The sequence below is a fragment of the Phaseolus vulgaris genome, chromosome 6, assembly GCF_000499845.2.
Source record: "Phaseolus vulgaris cultivar G19833 chromosome 6, P. vulgaris v2.0, whole genome shotgun sequence".
Classification (NCBI taxonomy): Eukaryota; Viridiplantae; Streptophyta; class Magnoliopsida; order Fabales; family Fabaceae; genus Phaseolus; species Phaseolus vulgaris.
The window spans coordinates 25,593,741-25,609,298 of NC_023754.2; the positions used below are offsets into that span (position 1 = coordinate 25,593,741).

The window sequence follows — 15,558 nt, forward strand, 5'->3', positions numbered from 1 at the left end:
TGTGTTTGGTAGCAATAAAATAATAATAATATTACTATTATTATGTTAACTAATATCACTTGAAAAATAATATTGGTCTGACGAAATAAAAAAAAAGCTTAGGAATTGAAACCGGAAAAAATATAATAAGGAGAAAGTATAAAAAAAAGTTAAATTATTATAAAATTAGATATTTAATCAAATTATTTTTATAAATTCATAATTATTTTTTTTACAAAAAATACATCACCCTCTAAATTTTGTATTCAAAAAGTAGATATCAGCACCTAATGTGTTTATCACTATGATTTTTATCCTATGTAATTTAATTAAGTGATGTAACTCGCCACCACTGCTATCAATTAAAACTATAACAAAACAATTAAAATATAAATTATCAATTTAGTAAAAATATCTTAGAGCAATATATATATATATATATATATATATATGACTTAAATAACTAAATTGGCTGTGGTTTATAAATAAACCCTAATAATTTCCATATTTCTTACATAAACTTTCATTTAGTGAAGTAAATAACAAATTCTTAAATACAACTAAATAGGCTCTTATACTGTGAAGTATGAAAAGGATAAATCATATTTAGAATGTAAGAGAAAATATACATAATCATGGATTAGAGAATTCCTAACCTGACATACTCTAAATCTACATAAACCATTGGGAGCCTATAAATCGCATTGTTTTTATAATCACATTCAAAATCAAACTAAAAACTATAACTGAATTCAGTTATCCATCAATTCCCACAACAAATCATATATTAGCAAGAAGAGAGCACATTTAATGTAGTAAATAGTGACATGGACAAAGATACGCACGGCTACTTACAAATTATTATACAAGTAACCCAATAAATTAAAAAAAATAGAAGTATATTTAATAATTAAACTTAAAAACAATAATTTAGTCGAAAATAAAAATCCCTACTTAAAAACCCATTCAATCGAAATTAGGAGAGGCGGAATATCAAAGTACAAACATGGTAATATAGCATAGCATAATGCATAGTAGAGAGCATTTGGTAAATAAGTATTCCGCAAGCAACTTAAGGATACAAAAGAGAGCTCCCATAAAATATAAAGTTAATAAGCAAACAAAGGGAAAAGGAAAAAAGAGAAACTCAAGACGATGATGATAAGTATGATATGATGATAAGATTACAAAAGGAAAGGAGAGACTTCTCAACTATATCCTATTTGCTGCTGTTGCTGAGGAGGTTGATAACCAGGATAACCCGGATAACTGCCATACACGTTCGGATCCTGTCCAGCAGGAGCATAACCATAGTTTTCATAGCCTTGTGCATACCCATAGTATCCACCACCACCATTCCACTGGTTTGGATCTGCCTGACCCTGATAAACAAACACCCAAGCTCATTTTACAAATTATCAGCTAGTTAAGGAAAACAAACACACAGATTTAACACTATTAATTACCTGTTTGTTTGAAGGACTGCGTCCCCATGACAGACGAACGTTTTGTCCACCCAATAGTGTCCCATTTAACATCCGAAGTGCCTCTTCAGCACAGCTCCTGAGGTATCAAAATAAAGGCTCTATCAGAGATCCCAGACTACAAAATGCCACCACACAGAATTTTTAATTTAACGAGATATTATATGTTTACCTGTCAGCGAATTGGACAAAACCACATCGCTTGCCAGCTGGTATCTTCACATGAACTAATTCTCCATACTGGCTAAAAACTTGCCTCAAATGATCATCGCTGACATTAGCATCCAGATTGCCCACAAAAATCTGCAATTAAGATTTAAGTCACAAAAAAGTTGAATAAAAGCAGTTTCAAATATATCAAAGAAGTACGCACAGTTGTATTATTAGGATCACTTTCGTTCTGTGTGCCTTGAGCTTGAGAATTCTGATACGTTGCTGCATGTTCAAAATAAAAAGTGAAGTAAAATGATGAATTATACACACTTAAACGGAAACAATGCATGGTAAAATGACACCAAGAACACACTTAGACGGAAACCAAGAAAAGTAAAACAAATCAGTGCAAACATGTATTAAAATTATATTAAATAAAGGCACAACTTCTTGATAAAAGATTCTATGCACGTGCAATTTATAGCATGCAAATATTTAGTGTGCAATATACGAAGCAACAGATTAAGACAGGGACATCCCTTTCAAGTCACCACAGATCTACAAAAATAAGAAAAGTTAAAAATACACGGCAATAGAAACCAAGTTAAAAATTGACAATAAATAAATCCATCAGCTAACAAGAGCATAAATAGATAAATAGATAATAAACAGAACAAGGTTGAGAATATCTTATACTCATCAATATAAATGTAATCATCAGAAAATTTTAACCGTACATTTAGATAAATTGAAGTAATTAAAGAAATATTTGTCATATAGCAACAAGAAAAACAAGAGCATACATAGATAATAAACAGAACAAGGTTGAGAATAACTATATAAATGTAATCATCAAAAAATTTAAACATGCATTTAGATAAAATTAAGTAAATTCAACAAAAAATTTGTCATATAGCAACAAGCAAGGCAAACGGATAACCTTTAACTCAATCGTCCTTGCAATCCTATATCAAATTTTCAAGTAATTGAGAAAATAAGATGCCTATTGAATTTTCTAGCAATTGAGAAAGAAAGACGTCAATAACAAGGGTTTGAAAGACTGTGCTAACCGAAAGGATTGAGCAATATAAAGTAAATTACAACTTCAATTGCATGGCATCGAACTTAGAAATTGGGAACAACTGAATTGGGAACAGAACCTAATCATCATGAAAATATGAAACTACAGGACAACACAAACATAACCAGCCAGCAAGTGTAGTTTCTAGAAAAAACAACGTAATAAACACTGGCACTCAATAATTTTTTCCTACTGGACTAGAGATTGGAAACTGAAATTAATCTACACACGTTAGAAGAACAGTTGAAATTACTAAAGGCAACTAGGTATTTTCTGGCAAAAGGGAATGTTACAAATGAAAGCAAACGATGTACTTCTTATGACAAACTAATAGGAGAAAATTAAATGAACAAAGATTAAGAAAGGAGGGCCGGAAAATAAGAAACCAGAAAAGTTGCAAATGTAACTGGGGTAAATTCAACCAACAAATGGAAAAGAACTTGAAATTGTAGGCGAAAAAGAAAATGCCAAAGAAAATAACTGGCAAAACATAAACGGGAAACTGACCTAAGCAAAGACATGCACTAAAATGGTAACCATTTCAGCTGAAATCAGTTCCAGGCTCCGGGATGACAGAGCCTCTTTACACCCTGCTTTGAGACAATAGGAGTTCTATAAGATTTTATTATTGTATATAATTTATTTAGCCCAAATTTTTAAAGGAAATTGCAGGAAGAAACGAGTTGCGGCTGCAAATCTTCAAGAGAGTAACAAAAAAGAATTATAAATTGATAAATTTGGCATGCACCATCAAAGATATTTCAACACACAGCATTACATTCAATCAGTATCACTCATAAAATGAAGACAGCCCAATTTTCCTTCACACAACACATGCAAGAAATATTAATATTAGCAGCAAAAAACAAACAAACAGCACATATGATACACACCTTTTGGCTGAGTAGCAGGGGTTTTGTTACTGGCTGGCCCAATTCTCATGGGTCTTGTTGAACAAAGAACCCCTTGCATCTCAGTCATGGCCCTCACTTGTTCACTCTCATCTGCGAACCTAACAAAGCCATAACCTTTTGTCCGACCAGTTAGCCTATCAATAACAACTTTTGCACCCTTTACTGAACTGTAACGGGCCCTAAATGTCTCTTGGAGCAAGTAATCAGTAACATCTGCAGCCAAGTCGCCAACAAATATTGTGTAATCTGGAGAATCATCGTGGCGTCTTTCACCAGCACTAAAACTTGCCCAATTCAACCTGAAACTCTGCCCCCCATTTGGCATAATAGCTCCATTATATGTTTGGAGAATTCTCTCTGCCGCAGCACGACTATTAAATTCAATAAACCCATAACCTTCTGATTGACTAGTTTGCTTATTACGAATCACTTTGACAGATGTAACCTACAATCCAATAAAATGAGAATTTTATATCACAACAAAACAGTCCTCCATATAAAATACAAAATTCAAACAAAAGGTAACCTTAAAATATGACCGAAAAAAAAATCAAACTACGCTAAAAACAAATATCACAAATAAATCCGAATTTGAACCTGCAGTGCCACAGAACTCATACTACTATCTATTACTCCGCGTATTAATAAATACAATATTCACTCAAAACAAACGTCTACTAAAAAAACTATATTCACGAAAACCCAATTCAGTTACTTCAGAAAATAACACAAATCAACAAAATCTTTGACCTAAAATGCCACAAAATCAACAATACTGCGCGTAAATCATTAAAAATGAAACTAAAAGGCAAGGACCTTTTAAAAATCAAAAAGTGATCGTGATTAACGTTGAGAAAGATAAACCCTAATAAATTGTGTGAAAAAACATGCACAAGCAACAAAAATCACCATCAAACCAAGAAAACAAGAAGGGCTGTTATACCTCGCCGGTAGATGCAAAGCAGGTGTAGAGATAGTTTTCATCCATCCAGTACTGCAAATCGCCGATCCATAGGGTCCGGACCTCGTCAACGCTGGTGGGCTGCTGCTGCGACGAAGGCTGGGTGGAAGGAGCCCACATGGGCGGAGGCGCCTGGGGCTGCGGCGGCATCATGACGTAGGGTTGCTGCTGCGGCGGCGGCTGCTGATACTGTTGCGGTGGCTGCTGCCCCATGGTGGGAGGAGCCATGCCGAGTCCTGGCTGCTGCATCATCTCCGCACCAACAAATCTGAAATTCTAGAGAGAGAAAATGGAAGAGCGAGAGTGAAAGGGGCAAACTGAGAGAGAGAATAAGTGAATGGTCTTGATCCTCTTTAAAGAAGACTCAAACCCTAACCCTAGAATGGGAAGGTGCGGTATGGAACCAATGAATGACTTTGGATGGCGTGATGGCCACTACGGTTTTTTTTAATAATAAATAATTAATTAAAAGATTTATTCAATTGATTTTTATCGCTTCGTCATTAGGTGGGAGACTCTCATTGGCTGCTCTGTGTAAGCCTGAAAAAAATCTCAAAGATTTATCTCCCTTCTTAACTCAAACCAGATTTCTTTTGCAGGTAAATAATTATAATTATTTCAATTTATGGTAACTTTTACTACACACTCAATGTAAATATTACAATTAAATTTAATTAAAATATAAAAATTATATTCATTTAATAAAAAAATTAAACTTAATTAAACCTAATTTATATTATTACGTAAATCATTTTAATTTATTTATTTTAAAATTTTTGGAAAAATAATAAATAGTTAATAATCGAGTATCTCTTAAGAAGATTTTATCTTGTTAAAAGATTAAGTATATAAATCTTTATTCATATATTTTTATATTTATTTTTAAATTTAAATTTAATGATTTTTTAAAAGAAGAAAAATTTCTTTCTTTCTTTTTTAACCATATCAAATTAAAAATATAATAGAAAATATTTTTACATTGTGTAAACATATTGTTAAATTAAAGAAATAAATAACATTAATTATAATGGATTTGAAATATTAATTATTATATTTAAATTTTAAATATAAATTAAGACATACAAAAGTTTCTTTGTAAAATAAGTTAATAATATTATAACAACTCGTAATTGATAGGACAAAACTGCAATGAAAGTATAATAATAATAATAATAATAATAATAATAATAATAATAATAATAATAATATAATTTAATAGATTTCTATTTATGCAAATAAACATGTGTTATGATCATATAAGTTGTAGTACATTGTAATTTTATAAATAAAATTTTATATACAGTAATTTTAAATTAAAGATGAAATATACGAGATTTTCCTAAATGTTATTTAAGTTCTTTCTAGTTTTGCTAAAGCAGGTTCACACTTCCGTGATTTAACTTTTGTAATAATTGTGTATTAATAGGAGAATATTCATCAAATTTATTAATAACTAATTTTCATAAAAAAAGGCTTAAGTTAATATAATAATGAATCAATTTTGATTCATGTAATTATTCTTACACTAACACAATATTTTTTACAAAACATATAACTGTTATATGCTCAAAAGATAATAACTGGGTGTCAATATAATTATTTTAACAATGTTGATGTATAATAACTAAATCCTTTATTTTTTTATAATAAAATCCTTCGTTTTTTAACATTTTGAAGTTCTAACTTTTTATTTTCACATTTTATTTATATTTTTAAAAAAATGCTATTTTTAAATAAAACAAGAGATGTAAGTTTTACTACATATAAAAATATAATAGAAATAAATGTTTATTTTAAAACTGTAATTAAGGTAAGTGCTATTAGTGTAACTTTAATAAATGAAATGGTAATTTTTATAAATTTAATTTAATTTACAAAATAATTTAAATAAAATTAAAAAAAAAATAATTTAATCAATTTTCAATATAGTTACATATAACTATTACAAATATTAAACAAGTAGTTATTATATTAAAATTTATACATTATTCTTATAGTTAAAAGGGTATAACTAAACTTTTGAAATGGATTATATATGGTTTCATACATTTTCAAGTGTTTACAAAAGTTTAAGATGGTAAAATATATTTGAAATCTATAAGCATTCATATTACTATGAATATTATTGGTTAAGTTTGAATACAGATATTTTTTTCATCAGATATGAATATATATTCATCTAATGAAGAAACAATATCAATAATGAATACAGATGTTTATCACTTGTTTTCGTAATAGATCAGTGTAAAAATAGTAGTGAAAGGTATGATCTAGGTGATATGATTTCAAGATCTTTGCCTTATGCCTCATAATAAAATTCATTATACCAACAATTCTTCAAATATATTAACGTTATTATTAACCTTGTGCCAAAACAAAATACAATAAATATTAAAGTTGGATTGGGTCTAATCTTCTAATTATGTTTCAAATAGTAAACATTAACTAAGGACTAATTTATAATTTAGAAATTTCTAAAACATAACGTAATCATAACATATATTTATAACTTAATTGAAATTTTACAGTAACCAAAATTCACTTAAACTTTACTCTTAACTCAGGGATCTTTCGGTTAATTTTTTTTTCAACATAGTTGTCCAATAAAGAATACTTATTTTAAAAGTGGACAGAAGTGATGAATTAAATTGACAATTCTAATTAAAAGAAAAATATATTATTATTATTATTAAATAATTTGTAAGTTCTCAATATATTTTAAAATATTGCATTTGTTTGGATGAAAAGTGAACGAAAGACAAAATAAATAAAAAAGATAAGAAATATGTAATATAAATGAAAAATCCGTGTAAATTGACCTAAATGAGTAGAAATATATTTGTGAGTAATATGCTGAATTAGAATGACACAATAATTTTTAAAAAAAATCTCATTAAAATAAACTACAGTACTTAAAAAAGTGGAGTTTATAATTTGATAACGTGATTTAAAATTCTCTAAAATAACGTAGTTAGTTGAGTAATATCGCACCGGTTTTCCGTTCCATTCTCCCCCATTCCATCATGTGCTGTTGGGATGGATCAAAGTGTAGCAATTCTCAAATCTTCATGCGCAGTAGGTTAGTCTTCTTCAAAAACTTAATATACATTGGTCATTATTGTTAAATTTTTTGTGAATTTAATTCCTTAATACTAGTAACAAAATATTTTTCAAATTAAATTAAATGTAAGATTAAATTATAATATCTAATTTTATCTATCTAAATTAGTTTTATAAAATAAAAAAGTTGGTAACATTTTTAACCCACTTTCTACTTAGAAACCGGAATGACTTGTTTTGCTAATAGACCTGTTCTCGTCTATAGACTCTTTCACCTAAATATATTATTTACAAGTTTATCTACCCTGGATTTTACGGAGATTTTTTTCACCGTTGATTATTTAAAAAGTCCCGATTTCGTGATGGCAATTCAGAGCTCACAGATCACAAATGGGAATGCCCGTATGTTATGGCATTAGTCGTCAATTTCACAATAATGAGTTTATGTCTGACATGAAACGAATTAGAATTGGGTCTTGGAGCTCTGCTTGGTCACTGTTTTGCGGGCTGGTACGAAACAAAACCTTCGATATTTATTCTTTTACTTTCTGATTCAACATTTGAAACAATTGATCTCATTGTCCTATCAGTTTTGGTTGTACTGTCTGTTGCATGATCTGAATGGGTGCTGATTTCATAAGCTGTAATTGACTCATGTGCCCAAATTTGCATTTTGCTTTCATAAGTGTACTGGGTAGCTCATAGTGGGAATTTGGCTTGTTGAAGTGGAGTAGAGTTATGAGAATTTGTGAACTCAGAACTTGAAAAAGTTGACGGATTTAGTTTCACTAGAGTGACTACCGAGCATAAAAAGGAAAAGAATCTGAGGAATTGGGGAGACAATGGATTTGCATCTGAAGAGTCTGTTCAACAGATTTCAGGAGCAGTTCGGGTCTGGTCCTGGTCTTGGTCCTGGATCTGGGACGTGCATGATGAGAGTGGATGGCATTTCTCCAAATTTCATAAAATCTGTATACAAAGCTTCTGCGGCTTTGTATAGAACTGAGCCATGGAAGAGGCTGCGACCGGCTCACTTGTTTGGCGTCCGGGTTGGGAAAGATTCGGATTGGCCTGGCAAGAAACAGCCTTTTCCATGTGTTCAGTTCATTGGAGGGGATGTGGGATTCTACATGTTTAGATCAGAGAATGATGCTAAGAAAATGATAGGATCTAGAGAGACCATTCACGTTCCAAATGTCGAGCTTCTGAGGGTCACATACGAAGTGGAGTATTTGATGTTCCCTTCCAACCGGAAGATGATTAAGTCTTTGTCATTGGAAACATCAGGATCAGATCGATTTCCTGTTATTGATGTTGCTCGATGCACGCCTTCTGGGGATATCCGATATAGAAATCCAACCATTGAAGAGCTTAGATTTGTTTATGCATTCATGAAAGCCATTTCCCTGGTGCACTCCTTACTTCAGGTTGACAGGGAAAGTGGTCCAAAGTATTCCACAGTGGTATGTTTTGAACCTTTTATAGAGACTGTTGATGTTCAGTGGCCTCCAGAAGTAGCCAAGGGGGGTTATGACCTTGTTGCTGTTACTGTTTCCCACCCTCCGGGTCAGGCGTATGAAGAAAGATCTAGTAGTGCTAGTGCTGGCTCTACTCCCACCAAGTATGTTGAACCACCTAGGGAGGACACTTTCAATGACACAAAAGCATACTCAGGTACTGGCTTGAGACAGTGTGCAATGTGTGAGAAAGAAGTGCATGGAGAACAGTCTCTTTGCTGCGGGCGGTGTAGAGCAGTTGTTTACTGCAGTTCAATCTGCCAGAAGCAGCATTGGACCGACACGCATAAAAGCATGTGTGGACTTTACAAGGCTATGATGGAGAGGGAAGAAGAGCTGGCTATAATGATTTTCTTGTTCCCATGTTCTGCTGACCAGCCTTGTAAATGGCTTGAATCATTAGGAATCCACCAGAAGGGTATGTGGAGAAGAAAATGTAGTTGCTATTCACATTGTCCTTTTGGTCTCCTTCCTGTGAAAGGTGGGCTGCAGGAACTATGGGGTGGAATTGATGAATTTGAATACCCTCATGACTCTCCGTTTAATAACCATTTCATCTCAAGTCCATTTCTTCTCTCTGGTTGGTCCGAGTACTACAACCTTCGCTCACTTCCATTGTCAAGTCCTGTCGCCGACATTCTCTCGCATCCATTGACTGTGTATCACATACTAACTACTCTTAATATAAGTTCAAAGAATCTTATACTGAAAGGGAAAGAGGTGATTGTCCACTACCTTGGACCTGAAGGTGAGTTGGATTGGATGCCAGCATTTGCAGAAGTAGGACACTTGCTTAATGGACTGGGCAATGTACAAATAGTGATGGTGGGACCAGAAGTTCCAACAAATTTGTCTGGTACAACCTCAGGAATAGGTAGCAGAGTTAGAGTGAATCTTGTAAGGGGCGTTTATCAGGTGGAAGCCTCCTATCTACCTTCTCCACATGTTGTCATTGCTCTAAATTCTAGATTAGATAGCTACTCTAGTTGGGGTGGAGCTATTGATTTAATCAAATCACTGGGGGTGCCTGCTTTCTTCACTGATCAATCTGAAGTTTCATGTGTAAATGCTAAGCAGGTCCTTCGTAACGCTGGACTGCACATTACGCATCCGGTGACTCCAAATCCTTTCCGGTCACCTGTGAAAAATCTCACTGCTTCTTTCAATCTTCCTTCATACAGCAATGGTTTTGTCTTTGGGGTGAATACTTGAATGCAGTCCTAAAAGTTCCAAAAACAAGTGCCCATCTACTGTCAATGCCATGCATTCTAAGGTTGCTTGCAACTTTCAAATTTTCTCGGCTATCATGCAATTTGTTGAACATCACAGCAAACTAGAAGATCCTTGTAAGATTTGTTGAATTGTGTATATTGATTCTGTTTGGCCAGAGCTCTTGCATTAGCCTCTGAATCATGACACTGATTTTTGTATAATTTGTATCTTAGCCTCGAGTGGGCTGAGTTCTTTGGTTGTTTTCCTCTTATCACATTGAAGTCTGTATCAGTTTTTTTGGTTAATCAATATGATTGTGCTCAACCCCTTGTGACCAAGTTGTTTTGGAAAGAAATAAAGCAATGTCAAAAGAGTTATCCAATGAAATTCATGTTTATATTGCATCATGCGTATGTGACTGCCGTTCTTAACTATGGTTTTACCAATAGATTAAAACTAACTATCCATATTTGCAATTACCAATTCAAATGGTCATTTTGTCGTTGATTTGAAATTGTAGAGGATGAGCAGAAGTTTCTGTCAATACCTTTTGTTGTAATAGAATTGGGATGCTTAGTAACTAATGGCACGTTGCCATGATTGGAGCTGTTTTTTGTTAGTTATACGGCTTTTTAGAGACCACAGAAATCTCAGAACATCAAAATGGGTTCTTCTCATCTGCCTTAGGAATTTAAATTCCTTAGAAAAATGTAATTAAAGAAAAGGAAAAATTTTAAGAAAATATTTATTTTTCAATTGAATCCTAGTGCATATTGTGTTCTTCCATTATACAGGTTGAGGATTCAAAATTCTATTTCTTGTGTTATTTAAAGGTTAAAAAGTGAGTTAGATGTACTCCAAAACGGCTGTGAATCACGTATACAGCTATATTAAATTGCTTCATGGTTCAGACTGAATTAAAAGATGAAGTCTTGACATTTTCAATAAATGAATGGCCCACATTTTTTTAAGTTTAATTAATTAATATACAGTATGCATTAGGATTCAATAAACTATCATGCTAGCCATATATACAATTTGTCATTGGACACTGTTAGATACTCTGTATGATTGAGAATCAAACTCAAATCAATATACCCAAGGACAGACTTAAAGTGATTATCACTTTATGATTACTACATACTGATATATAGATATATATATATATATATATATATATATATATATTGCTGCTAACATTAAGATATTTGAAAAAAATAAAAACTAATTATATCATGCATATTGTGTTATATAAATTATTTTAGCAATTTTAATTTTTTGGGCTCCCCTCCTTTTTTTCCATCTAATAATATCTATAAGGGTGTACGAGTGGTAAGTTACTCTCTTATTTTCTATTACTCTCCTTTTGAACTCAATAAAGAAGGGGGTTATATTTTTCCTTCCTTCCTCTCTTCTGTTAAAACTCAATACATTTTTCTTCCTTTGAAACATTCTCAAACAGTTATAAAAATAAAAGAAAAAGATGAAAACATTATAAATGCAATAAAAAAAGTTAAACAATACAAATGAAAAAATTGAGCAGTGCAGAAATAATATGGATAAGATTATCAGGTGACTAAAAGTTATGCATCAGATGGGAGAAGAAAGAAAACAATGAGGTCCAAGTATCCCACTGTTTACCGATCAAAAAAGAAAGGCAGTGATCAGACAGACTCTGATGAGTTGAATTCATCATCCCAACTTGTCCACTTGTATAAAAATAAACCAACCAACTACTATATATCCTTTTTCACCAGCACCACAAAAGCCAAATCAACAAGGAAACTCCAAATTCCTCACAATGGAGTTCCCACCATCTCACTCCCTTCCCTGGCAATACTTCATCCCTTCTCACCTTCTCTTTCCCTACAATTTCATCCCTCAAAACTATGTCCACTGGACAGAAACCCCTGAATCTCACATTTTCTCAGCTGACATCCCTGGTAAGCACCTTAGTTAGCCATGTTGGAAAACTACTAAATAAAGTCCTTCCCCTTAATCATGTCTTTCGTTTTCTTTGTTTCCAACTATAGTAAATACTAAAGTATGTATATGTAAAAGGATTTTTAGATTGCTGACCCTTAACAAATTTATTTAACTTTTAAAGTATTTCTGAGTCACACTAACAATGATATCTATTTGGTTTTTCTCATAAGTTGCAATAAGATATTTGAACTGGGTTTATTTTATTTATTTATTTGATGTTTGCTTATTGTGGTAGGTGTGCGGAAAGAGGAGCTGAAAGTGGAGGTTGAAGATTCAAGGTACCTCATAATCAGAACTGAAGCAGTGGATGAATCCACAGAACCTGCAAGGAAGTTTGAGAGGAAGTTTAGGCTACCTGGGAGGGTGGAGCTCGATGGCATCTCTGCTGGGTATGAAGATGGAGTTTTAACTGTTACAGTTCCAAGATCAATTAGAAGAGGTTTCTACATTGACCCTGCTGATGTGTCTGAGAATTTGGAAGTTCTAGCAAGAGCAGCTTGAATGAATGAATGAAGGGTCTTTCTTCTGATTAGGAGCTATACCATTTACGGCTAGTGGTTGATTTCTTCTTAATGAAAAATTGGTTAAGTTGCCTTTGCATGATTTAGGCCATGTTCTTCTTATCTTAGTGACTCTTGTGTACAAAATGGAGGTGAGTTATGAACCATTTGTTCTCTGTTGTTTTCAAAAGTGACACCCAAGATTTCAACTCGCAGATATTTAGCTAACTTTTATATCAAACTTGCTACACGTTCCTACTTGACCTGACATATAGAAAAAGATAGGTGGACACTAATTGCTATTCAAAAGTGTTTTGTGTTGTAGATAACTAAGGAGTTGTTGATTAATAAAAATGTCAATAACTGAAAAAATCTTGTCACCGATCCAAACAGGCCCAAGTGGTTGCAGATATTTTTGGTTACCTCAAAATCAATATTTTATCTTGATCAAGTTGTATTGTGAAGAAACTATGAATGGAATATTTGCATGTCCCATTCCCAGTGAGAAATAAATGGTATTGACGTGATCACACAGACATCTAACAAAATGAAGCAGGAGCATTTAAGTACAAGTTGGCTTAATAGTAACATACTGAAACACTTATGACTCAAATCATGTGATGATAAGGATAAACAAATATTATCCAGCTGCATGTTACCAACTTACCTTCTCAGACTGAAAGACCACGTGAATCATTAACATCATGACATAGCTTTTCTTCATTCATTGTTAAGATTATTTCTATTCATCAATTGGGGCGCTTTATCACTTTGTGCCCTGTGATAAGTTTAATATTACTATGTTTTTCTTTCCAAGTTTTTCTCGTTGAATTAGGATTTTATTTCCATTATTATTATTATAGCTAAATCGGCAACTTTTTATGAAGGGAAAAAACATCAAATACATTCTTTTTTTTATCAATTAAATCTTTCACATGGCTTGCAAACATATGGTGTGAACTACTACATTAACTCATTAAATCTAAATATAATATATAAAATATTATTATTCTAATTACTGATGTAAAATAAATTACACTTAACACGCATATATAATTTCTCTAGTATTTAGATATGTATAAATATTATATATATATATATATCATCATAAAAAGAAATTTTCAAAATAATTTAAAGGAAATATGTTTTGCTTCCTAGTTGATTTAGTAACTTTTATACCATATAATATTGACTCAAAAGAATCACGGGAATCACATAATAATGAAAACAGACAAAATACATTATGAGACTGAACAACTTTTGAAAGATTGTATAATATACTAAAATCTGAGATCAACCTATAATATATCGTTCTAGGTATATTGGATCATATAATTGTCCAATAATATCAATTCCAATTTGTGACTAATATATGCTAGGGTAGCTTCTTACACACCCATCTATATATACTTTTTCTGAAAGAGTTATGGGCATAGACTGAACCTAATTAGGCCTTGCAAAGTTATCATTGCATAGAAATCTTACATACAAGACTATACTTTTTAAATTGATCATATATGATGTATGTAAGATAGATATAAATTTCAAATGTCTCTTTCCAAGTGTCCAAACTGAAGCTCTAGAACTAAGGAATCCAATGAAAAAGAATCAACCAAAAAAATCTCTACAGAAAAAAGATATGATATAAACAATAGACTAATGTTAGTGTAAAAAATACAGAAATATAGTAAAAAAAATATAGAATATAATAACTAATATATTTTTTATAAAAAAAAACTCTCTCCTCATGAAAATAAATAAAGAAAGAATATGTATTTCGAATATGTAATAAGATTATAAATGAAACTTCAAAATATGACTTATCACTATTAGTCACTTGAACACTTCTTAATTAAGCGATCTGTCCCGCATAGGTCTGCTTTGCGTAAGAAGTGCAGACTTATTTCACTGATTTGCCTTGCATATGAGGTAACCTGCATGCTTGCGGACAGTTTGCATAAAAAAAATTTCCAAAAATTAAAATTTCATTAATTTTAAACAAAATTATTCTTGCTATTGAAAAAATAAAATTGTATCCTGTTTCAATTCATTCAATTAAGATGAAAATATGAATTCAACTATGAGGGTTATTAGAATGCTTAATTAAAAATAATCAAAGTTTTGTTTTGCATGTACAAGTATAAGAATATCTTATCAAAGTTTTGCTATAAAATATTTTAATGAAGATGACTAATTTTTTAACTATTTTATTGAAATTTCTTCTTTATATTATTTTGTATTAAAAAAAATAAATATAAGATTTTACTTAAAATTAGATTCACTTCACTCTTAATATTAACTCCTTTAGATGATTAAAATAAAACATTATCTTTTTTAGTACATTCAATTTAATTTTTTTAAAAATAAAATAAATATCACACTTCAATAATGGATGACTGAGGTATGTTTTTTTTTTTTGCAGAATAAAATTTAATTTTTTTTATTTATGTGGGTCAATTCACCCCGTCCTGCGGGCTGCAGGTTATGTGGAACGAGCTTAAGCGGATCAGCGATCTAAATTAATGAGCTCGCTTTACACTTTTTGGTAACGAAATGTAGGTCGACCGATATGACCTATCCACATTGTCATCCTTAAAGGATACTCATTATTCTTTAAAAAATTTCTCTTAAACAATAAGATACTCCAATATTATCATGATGATTACACCAAATTGAAAAAAGTTTTATAATCAATCTTTATAATCTAAAAT

At 31.7% G+C, this 15,558-nt stretch overlaps 3 protein-coding genes across 5 annotated transcripts; 2 read left to right on the forward strand and 1 right to left on the reverse strand.

The window, feature by feature from the left end:
- Positions 1 to 970: 970 nt before the first annotated feature.
- Positions 971 to 5,002, reverse strand: LOC137832237 (polyadenylate-binding protein RBP45-like). 3 transcript variants are annotated; one of them, XR_011084526.1, is made up of 7 exons: positions 4,555 to 4,994; positions 3,591 to 4,056; positions 3,205 to 3,287; positions 1,837 to 1,898; positions 1,636 to 1,766; positions 1,446 to 1,542; positions 971 to 1,361 (listed from the first exon to the last, which is right to left on the reverse strand). XR_011084526.1 is itself a non-coding variant. In XM_068640291.1 (6 exons), exons 1-6 carry the CDS (start codon positions 4,822 to 4,824, stop codon positions 1,188 to 1,190), a joined length of 1,200 nt encoding a protein of 399 aa, XP_068496392.1. In that variant the 5' UTR covers positions 4,825 to 5,002; the 3' UTR covers positions 971 to 1,187. The 3 variants fall into 3 exon arrangements, 2 of the variants coding, with proteins under 2 accessions (XP_068496392.1, XP_068496394.1); XM_068640291.1 differs by lacking the exon at positions 3,205 to 3,287 and having other exon boundaries at positions 4,555 to 5,002; XM_068640293.1 differs by lacking the exons at positions 971 to 1,361; positions 3,205 to 3,287 and having other exon boundaries at positions 1,528 to 1,766; positions 4,555 to 4,971.
- Positions 5,003 to 7,865: 2,863 nt separating this feature from the next.
- LOC137832240 (uncharacterized) lies at positions 7,866 to 10,748 on the forward strand. Its single transcript, XM_068640296.1, has one exon. The coding sequence runs from the start codon at positions 8,475 to 8,477 to the stop codon at positions 10,359 to 10,361; it is 1,887 nt and encodes a 628-aa protein (XP_068496397.1). The 5' UTR covers positions 7,866 to 8,474; the 3' UTR covers positions 10,362 to 10,748.
- A 1,295-nt stretch (positions 10,749 to 12,043) lies between these two features.
- LOC137832241 (15.4 kDa class V heat shock protein) lies at positions 12,044 to 13,037 on the forward strand. Its single transcript, XM_068640297.1, has 2 exons — positions 12,044 to 12,304; positions 12,583 to 13,037. The coding sequence occupies exons 1-2, from the start codon at positions 12,163 to 12,165 to the stop codon at positions 12,846 to 12,848; spliced, it is 408 nt and encodes a 135-aa protein (XP_068496398.1). The 5' UTR covers positions 12,044 to 12,162; the 3' UTR covers positions 12,849 to 13,037.
- Positions 13,038 to 15,558: the final 2,521 nt, after the last annotated feature.

Excerpts from the sequence above, each read along its gene's own strand:
- LOC137832241 (XM_068640297.1), top strand. The coding sequence starts at position 12,163 with ATGGAGTTCCCACCATCTCACTCCCTTCCCTGGCAATACTTCATCCCT. Across the intron at positions 12,305-12,582 it reads TTTCTCAGCTGACATCCCTG|GTGTGCGGAAAGAGGAGCTG; the intron begins GTAAGCACCTTA and ends TTATTGTGGTAG.
- LOC137832240 (XM_068640296.1), top strand. The coding sequence starts at position 8,475 with ATGGATTTGCATCTGAAGAGTCTGTTCAACAGATTTCAGGAGCAGTTC.
- LOC137832237 (XM_068640291.1), bottom strand. The coding sequence starts at position 4,824 with ATGATGCAGCAGCCAGGACTCGGCATGGCTCCTCCCACCATGGGGCAG. Across the intron at positions 1,543-1,635 it reads TTTGTCCAATTCGCTGACAG|GAGCTGTGCTGAAGAGGCAC; the intron begins GTAAACATATAA and ends TTGATACCTCAG. Across the intron at positions 1,362-1,445 it reads GCAGTCCTTCAAACAAACAG|GGTCAGGCAGATCCAAACCA; the intron begins GTAATTAATAGT and ends TTTGTTTATCAG.